The 14668-nt window shown below is 39.8% G+C and overlaps 1 protein-coding gene across 17 annotated transcripts in view; it reads right to left on the bottom strand.

Annotated features, from left to right (window-relative positions):
• The window catches only part of Unc80 (unc-80 homolog, NALCN channel complex subunit), a 178232-nt gene that overhangs the window by 124197 nt on the left and 39367 nt on the right, over positions 1 to 14668 (bottom strand). For 14 of the 17 annotated variants that reach the window (XM_039084598.2, XM_063268134.1, XM_063268135.1 and 11 more), the window contains exons 14-18: positions 9819 to 9965; positions 5516 to 5663; positions 3333 to 3481; positions 1049 to 1215; positions 483 to 578 (exon numbers count right to left, since the gene is read on the bottom strand). In XM_039084598.2, coding sequence (XP_038940526.1) covers positions 483 to 578; positions 1049 to 1215; positions 3333 to 3481; positions 5516 to 5663; positions 9819 to 9965 — 707 coding nt within the window. The remainder of the gene's footprint in view (positions 1 to 482; positions 579 to 1048; positions 1216 to 3332; positions 3482 to 5515; positions 5664 to 9818; positions 9966 to 14668) is intronic. The other 3 variants (XM_063268132.1, XM_039084602.2, XM_063268141.1) reach the window with 1 other exon arrangement.

Below are 14668 nucleotides of genomic sequence, written 5' to 3'. Positions count from 1 at the left end.
TGGAATTGATCTAAGGCCAAAGTGCTGTAGGGTAGGGTCTGCACTTAGCTAAAATTCAGAACTTTTGAAATGTACCCTAATTTTTATTTTAATTTTAGAGCAGGTTCATTGAGCACATTCATCTATTTTAAAATTGTGATTTTTTAAACAAGAATTTATATGGCACCCCAGGTACACGTTACTTTTCATGTTTATATGTTGCTTTATGTTTGAGATGCAGAGGCGCTGGAAAGGCAAGATGAAAATACAATTGGAGATCCTTTCTGTATGGACAAAGGTAGCTGTTTGGTCTCATCTGGAGCAACCGATGGCATTGGGAATGGAAGTACAAGGGCAGAGAGCCATGTTTCAAGGAAGTGAAAGCAAACTAATGAAAAGCTAAACACTGAAACCAACGAATAAACAAAAACCCAAACATAGCTCGGAAAATAAAGTGTGAAGTGCGCGTTCTCTGCACTGGAGACGAACTCTATTCTACTTACTGTTCTGGGGTCTGTGAGGGGCGACCGGACATGAAGCTGCGACATTCCTCAGGTGCTGATACCTGGCCTTTATCTGCAATGCTTCCTGCCTCTGACCTATACAAATGACACATTCCACCAGTCACAACAGAGGACACCACTGTCTGATAATGCAAAATCACCTGCTATTAATATCCTTTCTCACCGTGAGTCCAAGTCCTATAGAATTTATAGCTTGCTATTGGACTCATGACTTATTTCTCAACAATATTTTGCTATTGCAAACAGAGGCACTAGAATAAAACAAAATTTGTAGTTAGGGGTTTCTTTTAAATCTTGTCTATAAAACCACTAATCCATCTATGTTGGCAATCTTTGTAACCCAATTGCCCCAAAGATTCCACCTATAAAAATCGTTTGTTTTAAAGCTTTAGTTGAACCACATTGGTGATACCAGTTGTACAAGATAGCCTTAACACCCCTCCCCCCCGAGTCTGTAGCATATCTGGTAACACACAGTATGATAAAGGGTGACATTCTTCCGACAGTTAGCAAACACTAATATTCAGAGAACTGAAGCTTCCAACCTTTTACCACCCGCAGGCTTAGACTCCTGTCCGTTCTCCTCCACCTTTTTCCCTGGTGCTAACTTTTCAGCGCTGTCAAGCAGAGCACTAAGAGCCACTCTCCTGAAGACATTCCCATGAGCTTCTTTGATAAACTGGACCAGCTGGCGGATGTCACAGTATAGTCCCTGTTTGAAGACAAGAAGAGAGCTGGGGTCAGGAAAAGGTAGCTAGCTGCCTGATTAGTTTTCCTAAGGAGAGAAGTTAATTGTTTGGGTTTTGGTGAACATTGAAGTCATGAAAAGATGGTGTTTGTTTTTCCTCATTGCTCTTATGGGAGAATGGCACCCTTCATATTCTGGGCAGGGGAGAATGACTAGCACAGTTTCAAATTCAGAGAGTCGTTCTTGCTCTCTCTTGCTCTTTGCTCTCCTCTTCTCTGCTCTCTTGTCCCCTTCCCTTTGTCCCTTCTCTATCCATCCTCCCCCTTCCCTCCACATGCTCATGGCCAGCCTCCTTTACTTCTCCCCCCTCTCTCTTCTTCTCTCATTAAACCTCTCCACGTGGAAAAAATATTCAGAGAGTCAGCCATACCATTAATAAGACATCAGTCTATATTCTTAAACAGTTATTTTCACAGTTTTTCTTTTAATTATAAGTTCTGAACAGAACTTTTTTTTTTGGGCCTGGAAAAAAAATGGTAGCCAGAATTTTGTTTACAATGGAGATTTCATCCTCTGATCAGCTTCTCTAAATAGTCTGAATTATTATGGTAAAATGGTAAGTAATTCATTTAGATGCTTCTATCACAGTCTGATTGTTCAAGGGATGATGGATTTTCCTGGACATATTTAGTAGATGATTCTGCTGTAGCCAAGTTGAGTGTGAACATCAACGTGAACCTAAGACTCTGCAGAGGGGCTCAAATGCTAGTATATTTGTGACATTTAAAAATGTATGCATACTTTTTATTGAGATACTAAGATTTGCTCTTAGCTTTTATATCCCTGCCTCTCTTCTTTAAAAGGGTAGTTACTGTTTTCTTTGCCTTGGTGGTAAAAAACAGAATTCAGAAACCTAAAAGAAATTATCTCGACACCTTTGTTTTTCAAACATCCAGAGCCATGGGACAATTATGCCCATGAGCTTCAGGAAGGCAGAGGGGAGGACCCTTGAAGATAACAGAGAGATAACACCCGCTTTGGCCTGTGGGGAGCAGATCTCTGAGCCCTTGCTCTGCTCTTCATTTGCTCACCCACAGAAGAAAAAGCCAACTACAAGCAACGTTTCTGTTCTCACCAGGGTACGCACAGGCCCACACTTCAGCAGAGAGGACTATGGGAAATAAGGGCTACAAATAGATGGCTGTCCTCTAGTTTGACCTCTATTTATTTTGATAATAATCCCTCTATGTATGAAGTTGTACATAAAGGTTTGTGAGAAATCACGTGCATTTTAATAAACTTTAAAAATCACTTCCAGCCAGGACCAAGATGAGTGCGTGAATAGTGTCTGTGTTACACTCAAGGTCCAAGAAAACTGCTCAATTGCCTTTGACCATCAGTAGAAGTAAATTCTGTTTGATTTGTGAAAATTATGTTTATCTGAAATGAGCCACTTCACAGTTTAGAATAATATAAAATAATGTCCTTCATTTAGTAAAACAACAGAGAGCGCCATATATGTAAATGAGCTCATTTCTGCACAGAAATCATAGTAACTAACAGACAGAAGAGGAATGAACTTTTGGTTCCCACAGAGACCTGAATTCACCTATCTGCATCAAATTTGTCATCTATAGTCTACACTGTGTATCTTAAGGCAACCTCTTCTCCTTGGGCATTTCATAACCTAGTTTTCTTCCCACACTACTTGCAACTTTTTTTATTAATTAGCAAATGATGAAAGACAAATGAAGATTATAATGTTCAATAAAAGAAATTTCAATAGTATATTTGCATGAATTCTTAGAAACAAATAAAGTTTCAAATAAATGCTTAGAGTACCATCTTTTTTTATTTTATGAACCAACCAGCTGTGTTTTAGCATCTTCTTTTGGAAAGGTTCAAAATACCTTGTAACCTTTCACCAGTCTCTACTCAGACTGTAGACAGAGGAGGAAGTTAAGTTACTCTGTAAGTAGGAGGAGGATTATGGCTCCATGGTGAGTTAGGGCTGACATTGGTGGGGAGAAAGGATAGTATAACTTTTAAGACTTCAGCTTCTCTTTTTCCAGGTCACGGTCTGAGAGTTTCCTCTCAGACTCAAGTCTGAGATCTCCTGTGAGGAAAGGGAATGTTCTCACCAGATTCTCAGGGCTGTGGAGTTCGTGTGTGGTTGAGGCACAGCGTGTGATGAGAGACTTAAACATGGCACCGACAATAATACCTTCCACGTTTTGGGCTGTGGATTTGTTGTCCACTGTGGTGAAGTTATTTCCAAACCCAGCTTTGTCTGGAATGCAAAGACATGTATTAGAGGCCACAAGCTACACAGCTAAAAGATGTAAGGAAGCAAGTGTCTGGCAGCTAGTACACTGTGAAGGTCTGCTCGAAAGTACAGATGCAGGTGATTACGATAGCTGCAGTGTAGAAATCACTGTGCAGACTACAAAAGCAATCTGTCTACTTCCCTCTCTGTTCTGACATGGCCTATGCAGAGGAACATTTGGGTTAATTAATCTTAAAAAAGGAAGGGAGGAAGAAAGGGAGGGAGGGGGAGGGGAAGGGAGGGAGGGAGGAAGGGAGGGAGAGAGGGAGAGAGAGAGAGAAAGAGAGAGAGAGAGAGAGGGAGAGAGAGAGAGAGAGGGAGAGAGAGAGAGAGATCAACTCATTGGTTTCTCCATTGATAAATAACGTGACTTGAGCCTCTTTGGTGAGGAACTCTGGTTTTGTAGCAGAAACTATCCAGTATGGAAGACGGGGTATGTGACTGGCTAACCACATGAGATGTGCAGTACAGGAATAGTGGTGGGGCTCTTGCAGAAAGACTACAGTAGGACTGGAGGAAACCAAGTCTTGACAACACTTGTTCCCAGAAGCTCTGGGCACATATGATGAGCAAACTCTGTCAATCTCCTTCAGAGAAATTTCCTTTACACAGAGAATGGAAAATGCTGGAGACCAAAAGCTGTGAACTACTATGATTGTGAACCACCATGATGTTTTATTTTTTTTTTTACATATCCACGGGTCTTCAGTGGACACATATATATCCTATGACTTTGCAAGAGGAATCCCTATGACCTGTGAGCCAACTGTGGACTGTGGGAAGAATACATACAGCTCCCAGATTGATGGTAGGTGTTGTCTGTCTGATTCACTGACTCATGTTACACGTCAACATACCTTGTTTGATTACCAATCTTTCACTGTCTGTGCCAATTGATAAGGATTTATCTCCAGTTATATAATACTGGAAGCAATATTGCAATGTATGCTTAGAAATTTTATCCAAAATGGATTTAAGAGAAAGGGAGAGAGGGAGAGTGAGAGGAAGGGATGGAGGGAGAGAGAGAGGAAGAGGGAAAGCAAGAGGGAAAGAGAATGAGAGGAGAGAGATATTTTAGTTTTTAATCTGGATTTTTCTTTCAGCTCTCAACTATAATTCACACTCTATTCTTTTCAAGTTTGCCAAGTGGTTAGTGTAAACTGGTTCTGATAGGATATGTTATTCCAGGGGTCCTTCAAGGAAGCAATATTTTCTCTTACTGTGACAACCAGATAATAAAGAACAGGATGCAATCAAGAAAAACTGCTTCTAAGTGCATGGATGTGTTTTTACTATAAATTAGTCAATGTCATTCAACTGTCTTATGAGCCTTGAGTCTATATTAACAAGTTGCTGCCTTCAAAGATCGATTCCAAGTATGCATTTGAAACAACGTGGCTTCCAGTTCCTTTAGCATTGGCATTTAGAAGGGCCCAAAGGTGTTCACTTTATCCAAATGTGACTGGCACTTTCTAGTTTCATCCTGTAGCTTAAGCCTGCATACCTTGTTAAAGCCATGGAAATATAAACAAGTTACTAGTCTATATATGTGCCTAATTTAAATAAACCAAATCTCTAGGTACGTGTCAACTGTGTCACTTCAACGTCTATGCTTATCACATTTCCTGGTTTATTAGGTAAAAAATGCCAAAGACTACGAGAGCCATAATGCAGGCACTCATTTCACAATATGTTTCCTAGTCTCCTGATTTCTGTCTCCATTGTCACATGCAGAAGGTCACGGAAGAGACAGAGCTACCAAAGTCCTGTTCAGTAAGATCCATTACCTTTTGAGGACACAATGTACAACCATTCCTTGGTCTTATTCCTCAATACACATAGCCCCACATACATACATGCACACATGTGTAGAGGAGCATAAAAAGTCTCTTTCTTTTTGAAGTTCTAGCCCCAGATGTCGAGTATGCCAGGGAAACACTATGTGCTTCACCACACGGTGGGTGGCTGCTCCTCCGACCCAGGGGTGGCTTTACTTACTGTCAGTGACCGGCTCCATACAAAATCCTAGCAAAGCATGCAAGAAGTCCACTACATTATTGAGCGAGTCCTTGTTCACATAGTCCCTCATGGTTTGTCGGAACTGTATCTTATCTAGCTTGTATAGCTTAGTAAGGCAGTTCTGGGCCTGCAATGAAGGGAGAAGAGTGAAAAAGTCACAAGCACCAGCTTAAGCTCCAGACACCATTAATCTAAGACAAAAGACCCAGGAGGCAGACTCCCCCACCCCCATGCCCCAACTCCCTCTCATTGCTGCAGGATCTTCCCCATGCTTGGCTTAGTTGTTTGAATAAGAAGTGGGCAGGAACTGACTGAGCCATCCGAAGGAGCTTGCATTCAGAAAGACCACTCCTGGGGGCACAGGGGTGGTGGTGGGGAGACTCAAGGTGCTGATCCCAGAATACTCAGTCTTTTCACCAAGGTCAAGATTTTAAGATCCCATGTAAATAACTCAAGAAGTAAAATTGAAACAGGTCAAAGAATCTGTGGTCCACTCTTAGGAAACCTCAAAGGCTTTGTGCAACTGGAAGAAGCATGCTGCTCTCGTGTCCAGGCACATTGAAGTTAGAGAGGTTTAATGGAGAAAGCTCAAGCGAGAGGAGCAATGAGTGGAAATCCAGTGGACGTTTACATCATTTTTGATTAGTTAATTATTAATTAATTTTTTGAGGTGGTGTCTCAAGTAACCGAGTCTGACCCTGGACTGCTTACATAGCTGCAGATGACCTTGAACTTCTAATCCTCCTGCCTCTGCCTCCTGGATGCTAGGATCACAGATGTGCTCATGTGTGATCACACCTTGCGAGTGTGCTACTGTGTGTTACACTCCAGGCTTTATGGATGCTGGCCAAGCACTCTACCAACTGAGTTAAAGCCTCAGCTACACGATGACCTCTTACATGGCCAACATGTACGAAGCATAAAACACTATATTCATTTGCTATCTGCCTGCATTTGAGTATGAAAGAAAGTATGGTATTTAAATAAAATTTGGTCTCATGACACAGTCCTTCTGCTCTAAATAACAGTACATTCCCTATGGTATGGTAAATAGTTTTGTCACCTTGCAAAATAAGAAGGAATGATTTCCACCATCAGAAGCAACAAAGTGACAATCACTGACAGAAGTTTTAGACAGAATAGTCTTGGGGAACACAAGGAGGCTGCTAGCCTTCTACTATGAAAGGATAAACCTCATTTGAATGATGCTTTGCTGTGGAACACACATTTCACCCATGAAAAGGCACACTTCTGGCTATTACTTGCTGCTTGCCCTTTTCTTACACCTGAAAAAGCAGGCAGAAAGGGATCAAGGATTTCCCAAGCTGATACGGTAAGTTCTGTGGTATAGTCAATACCAGAAGCCAGGGTCTTGCCTACTAAGGTGTAGTTAGTTCTCCTGCAATATACTCTCATTAATACTTTAGACACTGACGACCTTGAGAAACTATACTTAGATACCATCTACTCCTCACAAGCAGTTGAGATGCCCACTACTAGAGATGAACTGTCATCTTGAAGAGGGCTACATGGCTATATGAACAAAAGAGACGTGAGAATGGAAAGGGGGAATGACAGAGGTGTCTAGGCTGAAGGAAAGGTCTAAAGGACCAGAAAGGGAGCGACAACTCAGAGGGACCCCTGTGAGGATGGAAAACTTTCCAGTATGGCGTAGGCATTTGAAGCCACAGCTGGGAGACTTGCCCTGAGAATTGAAATCTACCGAGGAACTTTAACTAGTAATCCAGAAAAAAATCTAAGTTGTGTGACTATTACTCTATTACTGTGTTACTGTGGTCATGACCCAGGAAAGGTACTTGGATATTTAAAAGGAAAAACAAATAATATAAGGGGACGAAACTTGGACTTCACTGTGGAAGCTTTGTAGTATGGTCTTGCTGTCCTCTCTCCATCTGTATCATGGGGAATGGTTTTACATTCTACCTTTACTCATGTCTTAGAAAAACTGAAATCAGGAATTTTTATTTCAGAGAAGATTTTAGTTACCACATCTCAAACGAGCTCATCCCCCATCTTTATATAATAGATGTTGCTTACTGGTAAGATGATATTCACAAAGCATCATGTAATTACAATATGATCTGCATTGATTTAAATATCATTTTATATGTGATCTGTGAAGATCTTCATCATATTTATAAGGAGAAAAACCCTAAGCCTCTGAAGTACAAGTTACTTCAGGCTTTCTATAAAGCACACTGTAAAGGCATAGTTTCATATCTCCGCTTTGGAGGCTACAAGACTATCTACAATTCTGATAAGGGTTCAATGGGAAATTTAATCAAATTTAAGATTTTTCAAACCTTTACAATTATTATTCTGAGTAAACAACCTATTTTTTCAAAAATACAACATTAATTAATTTTTTCAATAATTTGGGACTACCATTAAATCACTAGATTAATAACCTAAGAAGTATTAAGGGATTACATGTTAGAGCCCTTAGACATTTTTATATTTTAAGAAATAAAAATGTATTAATTAACTAATTTCTTTTCAATAACGGGACTATTACAAATTATTAGAATTAATAATTATTATGGGATTTTCTGTTAGAACTATTAGGTACTTAGGGAATATAGCTTCAATAATTCTTTCAAAAATCCATATATGCACACATGCACACACACACACACACACACACACACACACACACACTTAACCTGATTGTCTGATCTAAAGGTGAGACATACTCTTAACTTTTCAAGTAAGATTGCATAGGAAAATTCCAGAAATATGTAGTTCTTAACCAAGACATTTCCCTGAGGAAGCTTCTCAAGCTTGTGCATGTAATCCCTACAAGGAGTACAGAAACATTCTAGATGATTGGAAAGCAATTGGCCAAGATACCAGATTGAAAATGTGAGCAAAAAGCTGACTGACCAGTCTCACAGAAATATAAAATATTCTTGGCCATGCAATAATAGCAACTTCTCTTCTGACCCAACTGGTCCTGCTTTATGTAAATCCAGAAAAACAGGATATAGTTCTCAAAGCCAATTTACACCTCCGGAAAGATGCCTTTTTTTATATTTCAGTTTGAAGTCCATAAAATTAGTCATCTATATGAGGAGGAGTATGTTTTTGTTAACCCTGACAGTTTTTATTTTTTTGTAACAAAATTAAAAATATGTGTGTGTAAGGACTGATATGATGGAAGATTTTATTGATTTATTATTGTTTATTGATTTTTTAAAAAAAATATTGGCCTCAAAATCTAGATCTTGGTCAAAATGTCTGAGTTGGGGAATTTAAGAGTTAACCATTGTGAATATACCTCCCATATCCATACAATAAACCAAAATACTATAACATAATTGAATATAAAAGAAAGATAAATGGATAAATCAATGGATGGCAGATGATACATTAAGCAAGAAATCTAGCATGCTAATACTGTATGAACATTTCATGACAAAATCTGCACCAGAGAAAATGGGGTGGTTTTTGATTTTGACATGATCCTCAAACTCTGCCAAGGTGTGCCAAAACAATTTGTGCTCAAATTTTCATCAAAATCTTAAAAGAGTATTTTTCTCATATTTTCAACTCCAATTTAGAATTGAGGTAACTATTCCAGACCAGGACTGTTAGAGGTGGGTTATTGCTCAAGTCAGAAGGAAAGGTAACAGTGGGAAGATGCAATTGAAAGCAAGCTACAACAAACCACTTTCTGTTACTCAGTACAGTGGCAAGCCCATGTGCAGAGTTTCAAGTTTCATACAGCTCAAGGGAACATGATCTCAAACATGCAGAAGTTGAGGGTCATTCTCAGGCAAAGCAGCCAGATGCCTGGCTACTTTTACAGTCCTGTTTTGTCCCAATAAGGGCCACTTTCCATTTCTCAGTAAGAATAGCAATGACTTTGACCTGCTCCCCTAATATAAAATTCTTCTATGTTACCCAGCTGATCGAAGGAGCATCTGCACAGATAATCAGATGTGCAAATATATTCATCTAAATATATTCATCTGCACAGAGTTCTTTCAAACTTCTATCTAGATATTGTGATTCTGCACTCTTTTCCCAAATGGTCTACAAGAGGCAGGAGCCAGACCAGTTTTCCTAAGTCACAGTTTTAGATGTCTTGAGGGAATCCTCTTGTCCCAAGACAGTATTAATCACCTATGAAATACACTATTTTCAGGGAATATTGACCCTCATTGTCAAAGGACTTGTTCCTCATTTAGAAAGAGGAACGAGGGAGGGAGAGAGAAAGAGGGGGAAAGAGAGGAAATGGAATCTACTTTAATTCTCTTACATTCTCTCGGAATACCTGGTGTCTCAGACGATCTCCAGAGAGCCCTCGATGTCCTTCTCCGCAACCATAGGCGCATCCCAACGACTTGACTATTTTGATGAGCATAGTGAGAGCGAGCCTATGGTTGCTTACAGGGATATTTTCATCCTAGTAACCAAGATTGAGAGAGAAAGACAAGCCTGTTCACTTTGCCACCTAGCTCACTTTGGTATCAGAATTCTATTTTATAAAATTAATATGTGTTATAGCAATGTAGAAAATAAGATTTTCAAGAGCTCACCAAACTCACTTTTCTAAAACTTAGAAATGAACTAACAAAGAAACTGCACTTTGAATGTCTTCTGATGATGCAGGATTCAAATGTATTTATTAAAATACACACTTTGGTATCCTTGATAAACTATCAGATGAACAACCTAGAAAGAGTCAGTGGTTTTAGTTCCTTTGTCAAAGATCAAGAGACCATAGGTGTGTGGGTTCCTTTCTAGATATTCAATTCTATTCCACTGATCTACCTGCCTGTCTCTGTACCAATACAGTTTTTTTTTATCACTATGGCTGTACAATGCGTTTGGAGGTTACAGATGCTGATTCCCCCAGAAGCTCTTTTATTGTTGAAAATAGTTGTCAATATCCTGGTTTTTTGTTTTGTTTTGTTTTTTTGTTATTCCAAATGAATTTACAAATTGTTCTTTCTAACTCTTGACTTGGGATTTTGATGGGGGTTGCACTGAGTCTGTAGACTGCTTTTGGCAAGATGGCCATTTTTACAAGTACAACAATATCAACCAGATACCCCAGAGCTCCCAGGGACTAAACCACCATCCCAAGAGTACACAGGGATGGACCTATGATTCCAGCCACATATGTAGCAGAGGATGGCCTTGTAGCGCATCAGTGGGTGGAGAGGCCCTTGGTCCTGTCAAGGCTCAATGCCCCAGTGTAGGGGAATGTCAGGGCAGGGAGGTGGGAGGGAGTGGGTGAGTGGGTGAGGGAGCACTCTCACAGAAGCAAGGAAGATGGGATAGCGGGTTTCTGGAGTTGAAACTGGAAAGGGAATAACATTTAAAATGTAAATAAAACATATATCCAATAAAAGAAAAAGAAAAGAAGCGCCAGTAGGATAACCAACAACAAACATGAAGAGATTTTTTTTTAAACAGGTTCAGATCTTTTGTTTTTCTTTTCTTTTCTTTCTTTTCTTGGACAGTAAGAAAAGTTTATTCCATTACATGGTTTAAAATTTCCTTAAAAATACACTTATAATTTAAAACACAAAATGTCTGCTGACTTACTGATGACTCAATAAGTATTGAATGAAAACTGACTTGACTTAATTGGTACATGATATATGGTAGCAAATGGACAAGTTTGAGTTGAAGAGATAAAACATTATAAATTAATCATCATATTAATTCTCTAACTAGAGGACAACTTTAATCCTAACCTTAAATGTTCCAGCGTCCTATTTGAAATAAATTCTTTCTCTAAGAAGTTATTTGATGAGAAAATATTTTTTTGTTTTTTTTTGTTTTTTTATTAATGAGTATTTCTTATATACATTTCGAGTGTTATTCCCTTTCCCGGTTTCCGGGCAAACATCCCCCTCCCCCTCCCTTTCCTTATGGGTGTTCCCCTCCCCATCCTCCCCCCATTACTGCCCTTCCCCCAACAATCTAGTTCACTGGGGGTTCAGTCTTAGCAGGACACAGGGCTTCCCCTTCCACTGGTGCTCTTACTAGGATATTCATTGCTACCTATGAGGTCAGAGTCCAGGGTCAGTCCATGTATAGTCTTTAGGTAGTGGCTTAGTCCCTGGAAGCTCGGGTTGCTTGGCATTGTTGTACATAAGGGGTCTCGAGCCCCTTCGAGCTCTTCCAGTTCCTTCTCTGATTCCTTCAACGGGGGTCCTATTCTCAGTTCAGTGGTTTGCTGCTGGCATTCGCCTCTGTATTTGCTGTATTCTGGCTGTGTCTCTCAGGAGCGATCTACATCCTGCTCCTGTCGGCCTGAACTTCTTTGCTTCATCCATCTTGTCTAATTGGGTGGCTGTATATGTATGGGCCACATGTAGGGCAGGCTCTGAATGGGTGTTCCTTCAGTCTCTGTTTTAATCTTTGCCTCTCTATTCCCTGCCAAGGGTATTCTTGTTCCCCTTTTAAAGAAGGAGTGAAGCATTCACATTTTGATCATCCGTCTTGAGTTTCATTTGTTCTAGGCATCTAGGGTAATTCAAGCATTTGGGCTTGAATTTCCAGTTCCAACCATTTGCCTATGAATTTCATAAAGTCATTGTTTTTGGTAGCTGAGTAATATTCCATTGTGTAGATGTACCACATTTTCTGTATCCATTCCTCTGTTGAAGGGCATCTGGGTCCTTTCCAGCTTCTGGCTATTATAAATAAGGCTGTGATGAACATAGTGGAGCACGTGTCTTTTTTATATGTTGGGGCATCTTTTGGGTATATGCCCAAGAGAGGTATAGCTGGATCCTCAGGCAGTTCAATGTCCAATTTTCTGAGGAACCTCCAGACTGATTTCCAGGATGGTTGTACCAGTCTGCAACCCCACCAACAATGGAGGAGTGTTCCTCTTTCTCCACATCCTCTCCAGCATCTGCTGTCACCTGAGTTTTTGATCTTGGCCATTCTCACTGGTGTGAGGTGAAATCTCAGGGTTGTTTTGATTTGCATTTCCCTTATGACTAAAGATGTTGAACATTTCTTTAGGTGTTTCTCAGCCATTCAGCATTCCTCAGCTGTGAATTCTTTGTTTAGCTCTGAACCCCATTTTTTTTGGTTCTTTTTTTTGGAGCTGGGGACCGAACCCAGGGCCTTGCGCTTCCTAGGTAAGCCCTCTACCACTGAGCTAAATCCCCAGCCCCTGAACCCCATTTTTTAATAGGGTTATTTGTTTCCCTGCGGTCTAACTTCTTGAGTTCTTTGTATATTTTGGATATAAGGCCTCTATCTGTTGTAGGATTGGTAAAGATCTTTTCCCAATCTGTTGGTTGCCGTTTTGTCCTAACCACAGTGTCCTTTGCCTTACAGAAGCTTTGCAGTTTTATGAGATCCCATTTGTTGATTCTTGATCTTAGAGCATAAGCCATTGGTGTTTTGTTCAGGAAATTTTTTCCAGTGCCCATGTGTTCCAGATGCTTCCCTAGTTTTTCTTCTATTAGTTTGAGTGTGTCTGGTTTGATGTGGAGGTCCTTGATCCACTTGGACTTAAGCTTTGTACAGGGTGATAAGCAGGGATCGATCTGCATTCTTCTACATGTTGACCTCCAGTTGAACCAGCACCATTTGCTGAAAATGCTATCTTTTTTCCATTGGTTGGTTTTGGCTCCTTTGTCCAAAATCAAGTGACCATAGGTGTGTGGGTTCATTTCTGGGTCTTCAATTCTATTCCATTGGTCTATCTGTCTGTCTCTGTACCAATACCATGCAGTTTTTATCACTATTGCTCTGTAATACTGCTTGAGTTCAGGGATAGTGATTCCCCCTGAAGTCCTTTTATTGTTGAGGATAGTTTTAGCTATCCTGGGTTTTTTGTTATTCCTGATGAATTTGCAAATTGTTCTGTCTAACTCTTTGAAGAATTGGATTGGTATTTTGATGGGGATTGCATTGAATCTGTAGATCGCTTTTGGTAAAATGGCCATTTTTACTATATTAATCCTGCCAATCCATGAGTATGGGAGATCTTCCTGAGGTCTTCTTCAATTTCTTTCTTCAGAGTCTTGAAGTTCTTATTGTACAAATCTTTTACTTGCTTGGTTAAAGTCACACTGAGGTACTTTATATTATTTGGGTCTATTATGAAGGGTGTCGTTTCCCTAATTTCTTTCTCGGCTTGCTTCTCTTTTGTGTAGAGGAAGGCTACTGATTTATTTGAGTTAATTTTATACCCAGCCACTTTGCTGAAGTTGTTTATCAGCTTTAGTAGTTCTCTGGTGGAACTTTTGGGAAATAAATAAATGAAGAGATTTTCTTAAAACCTACCTTTATCAGGTACCAGGTATCGGATAACACTCCCAAGCAAGAGAATTACTAGATCTCTGGAACTGATCTAAGTCAAGAACTTGGGAATCTTATGGTAATAAGGTTAATTTTTTTTAGGAAAAACTCCTGAGTATAGCGCTAAAATATTGCAATATATGTAATAAGCATAAAGAAAGTGGAATATGTATACCTTAACACTCAGCTCGAGTCTCTTGAGGCTCACTAGGAAGCCCTCCTGAGATAAATTATGAATTGTTATCTTTTGTCCCTTTTGCTTTTTGTGAGTGGAAAACAGGAATCCCTCAAAAGGAACTTGAATTCTTTCTATAGACAAACAAGTGTTAATGAGGAATGATGCTGAGTCCACAATGGGAGGGCTGTTATCTTTGCATAGCAGAAGTTTCCATGCTCCTTCTGGCTATGTTCAGCCATTAGCATGTGCACCACAGAGACAGAATTCTAGTTCTTGATTCCTAGTTGCTTTTGGTGATGGAGGGCATTTGCCCAAATTAACTAGTCTCTTTGTGGTTGACTTTTCTGCTGTAACGTGAGGGTGTGGATAGCTATCCTCCCTATCTCATAGGCGTGCCATATAAACTAAATGAAATAATAGAAAGGAATTACTCTGCAACCATGAGGGATGTTTTTGCACCAGTCACATTATCAGGTTGACAAATGTAGAAAGAATACTGGAATGTGGGTAGCTAGGGGCTTCTAAAGACATTATCACACATCTTAACATGATATGCTGGAGTTTCTCCTTCTTTACATTGTCTGACTGGTCATGCTTTCCACATCTATAAATTGTGGTTAGCAGATGTGTATGGGGCTCACAGAGCCACATTT

The sequence above is a fragment of the Rattus norvegicus genome, chromosome 9 (genome assembly GCF_036323735.1).
Source record: "Rattus norvegicus strain BN/NHsdMcwi chromosome 9, GRCr8, whole genome shotgun sequence".
NCBI classification, from domain to species: Eukaryota; Metazoa; Chordata; class Mammalia; order Rodentia; family Muridae; genus Rattus; species Rattus norvegicus.
Note: the sequence above shows the minus strand (reverse complement) of the source record. Positions and strands in the feature narration are given on the sequence as shown.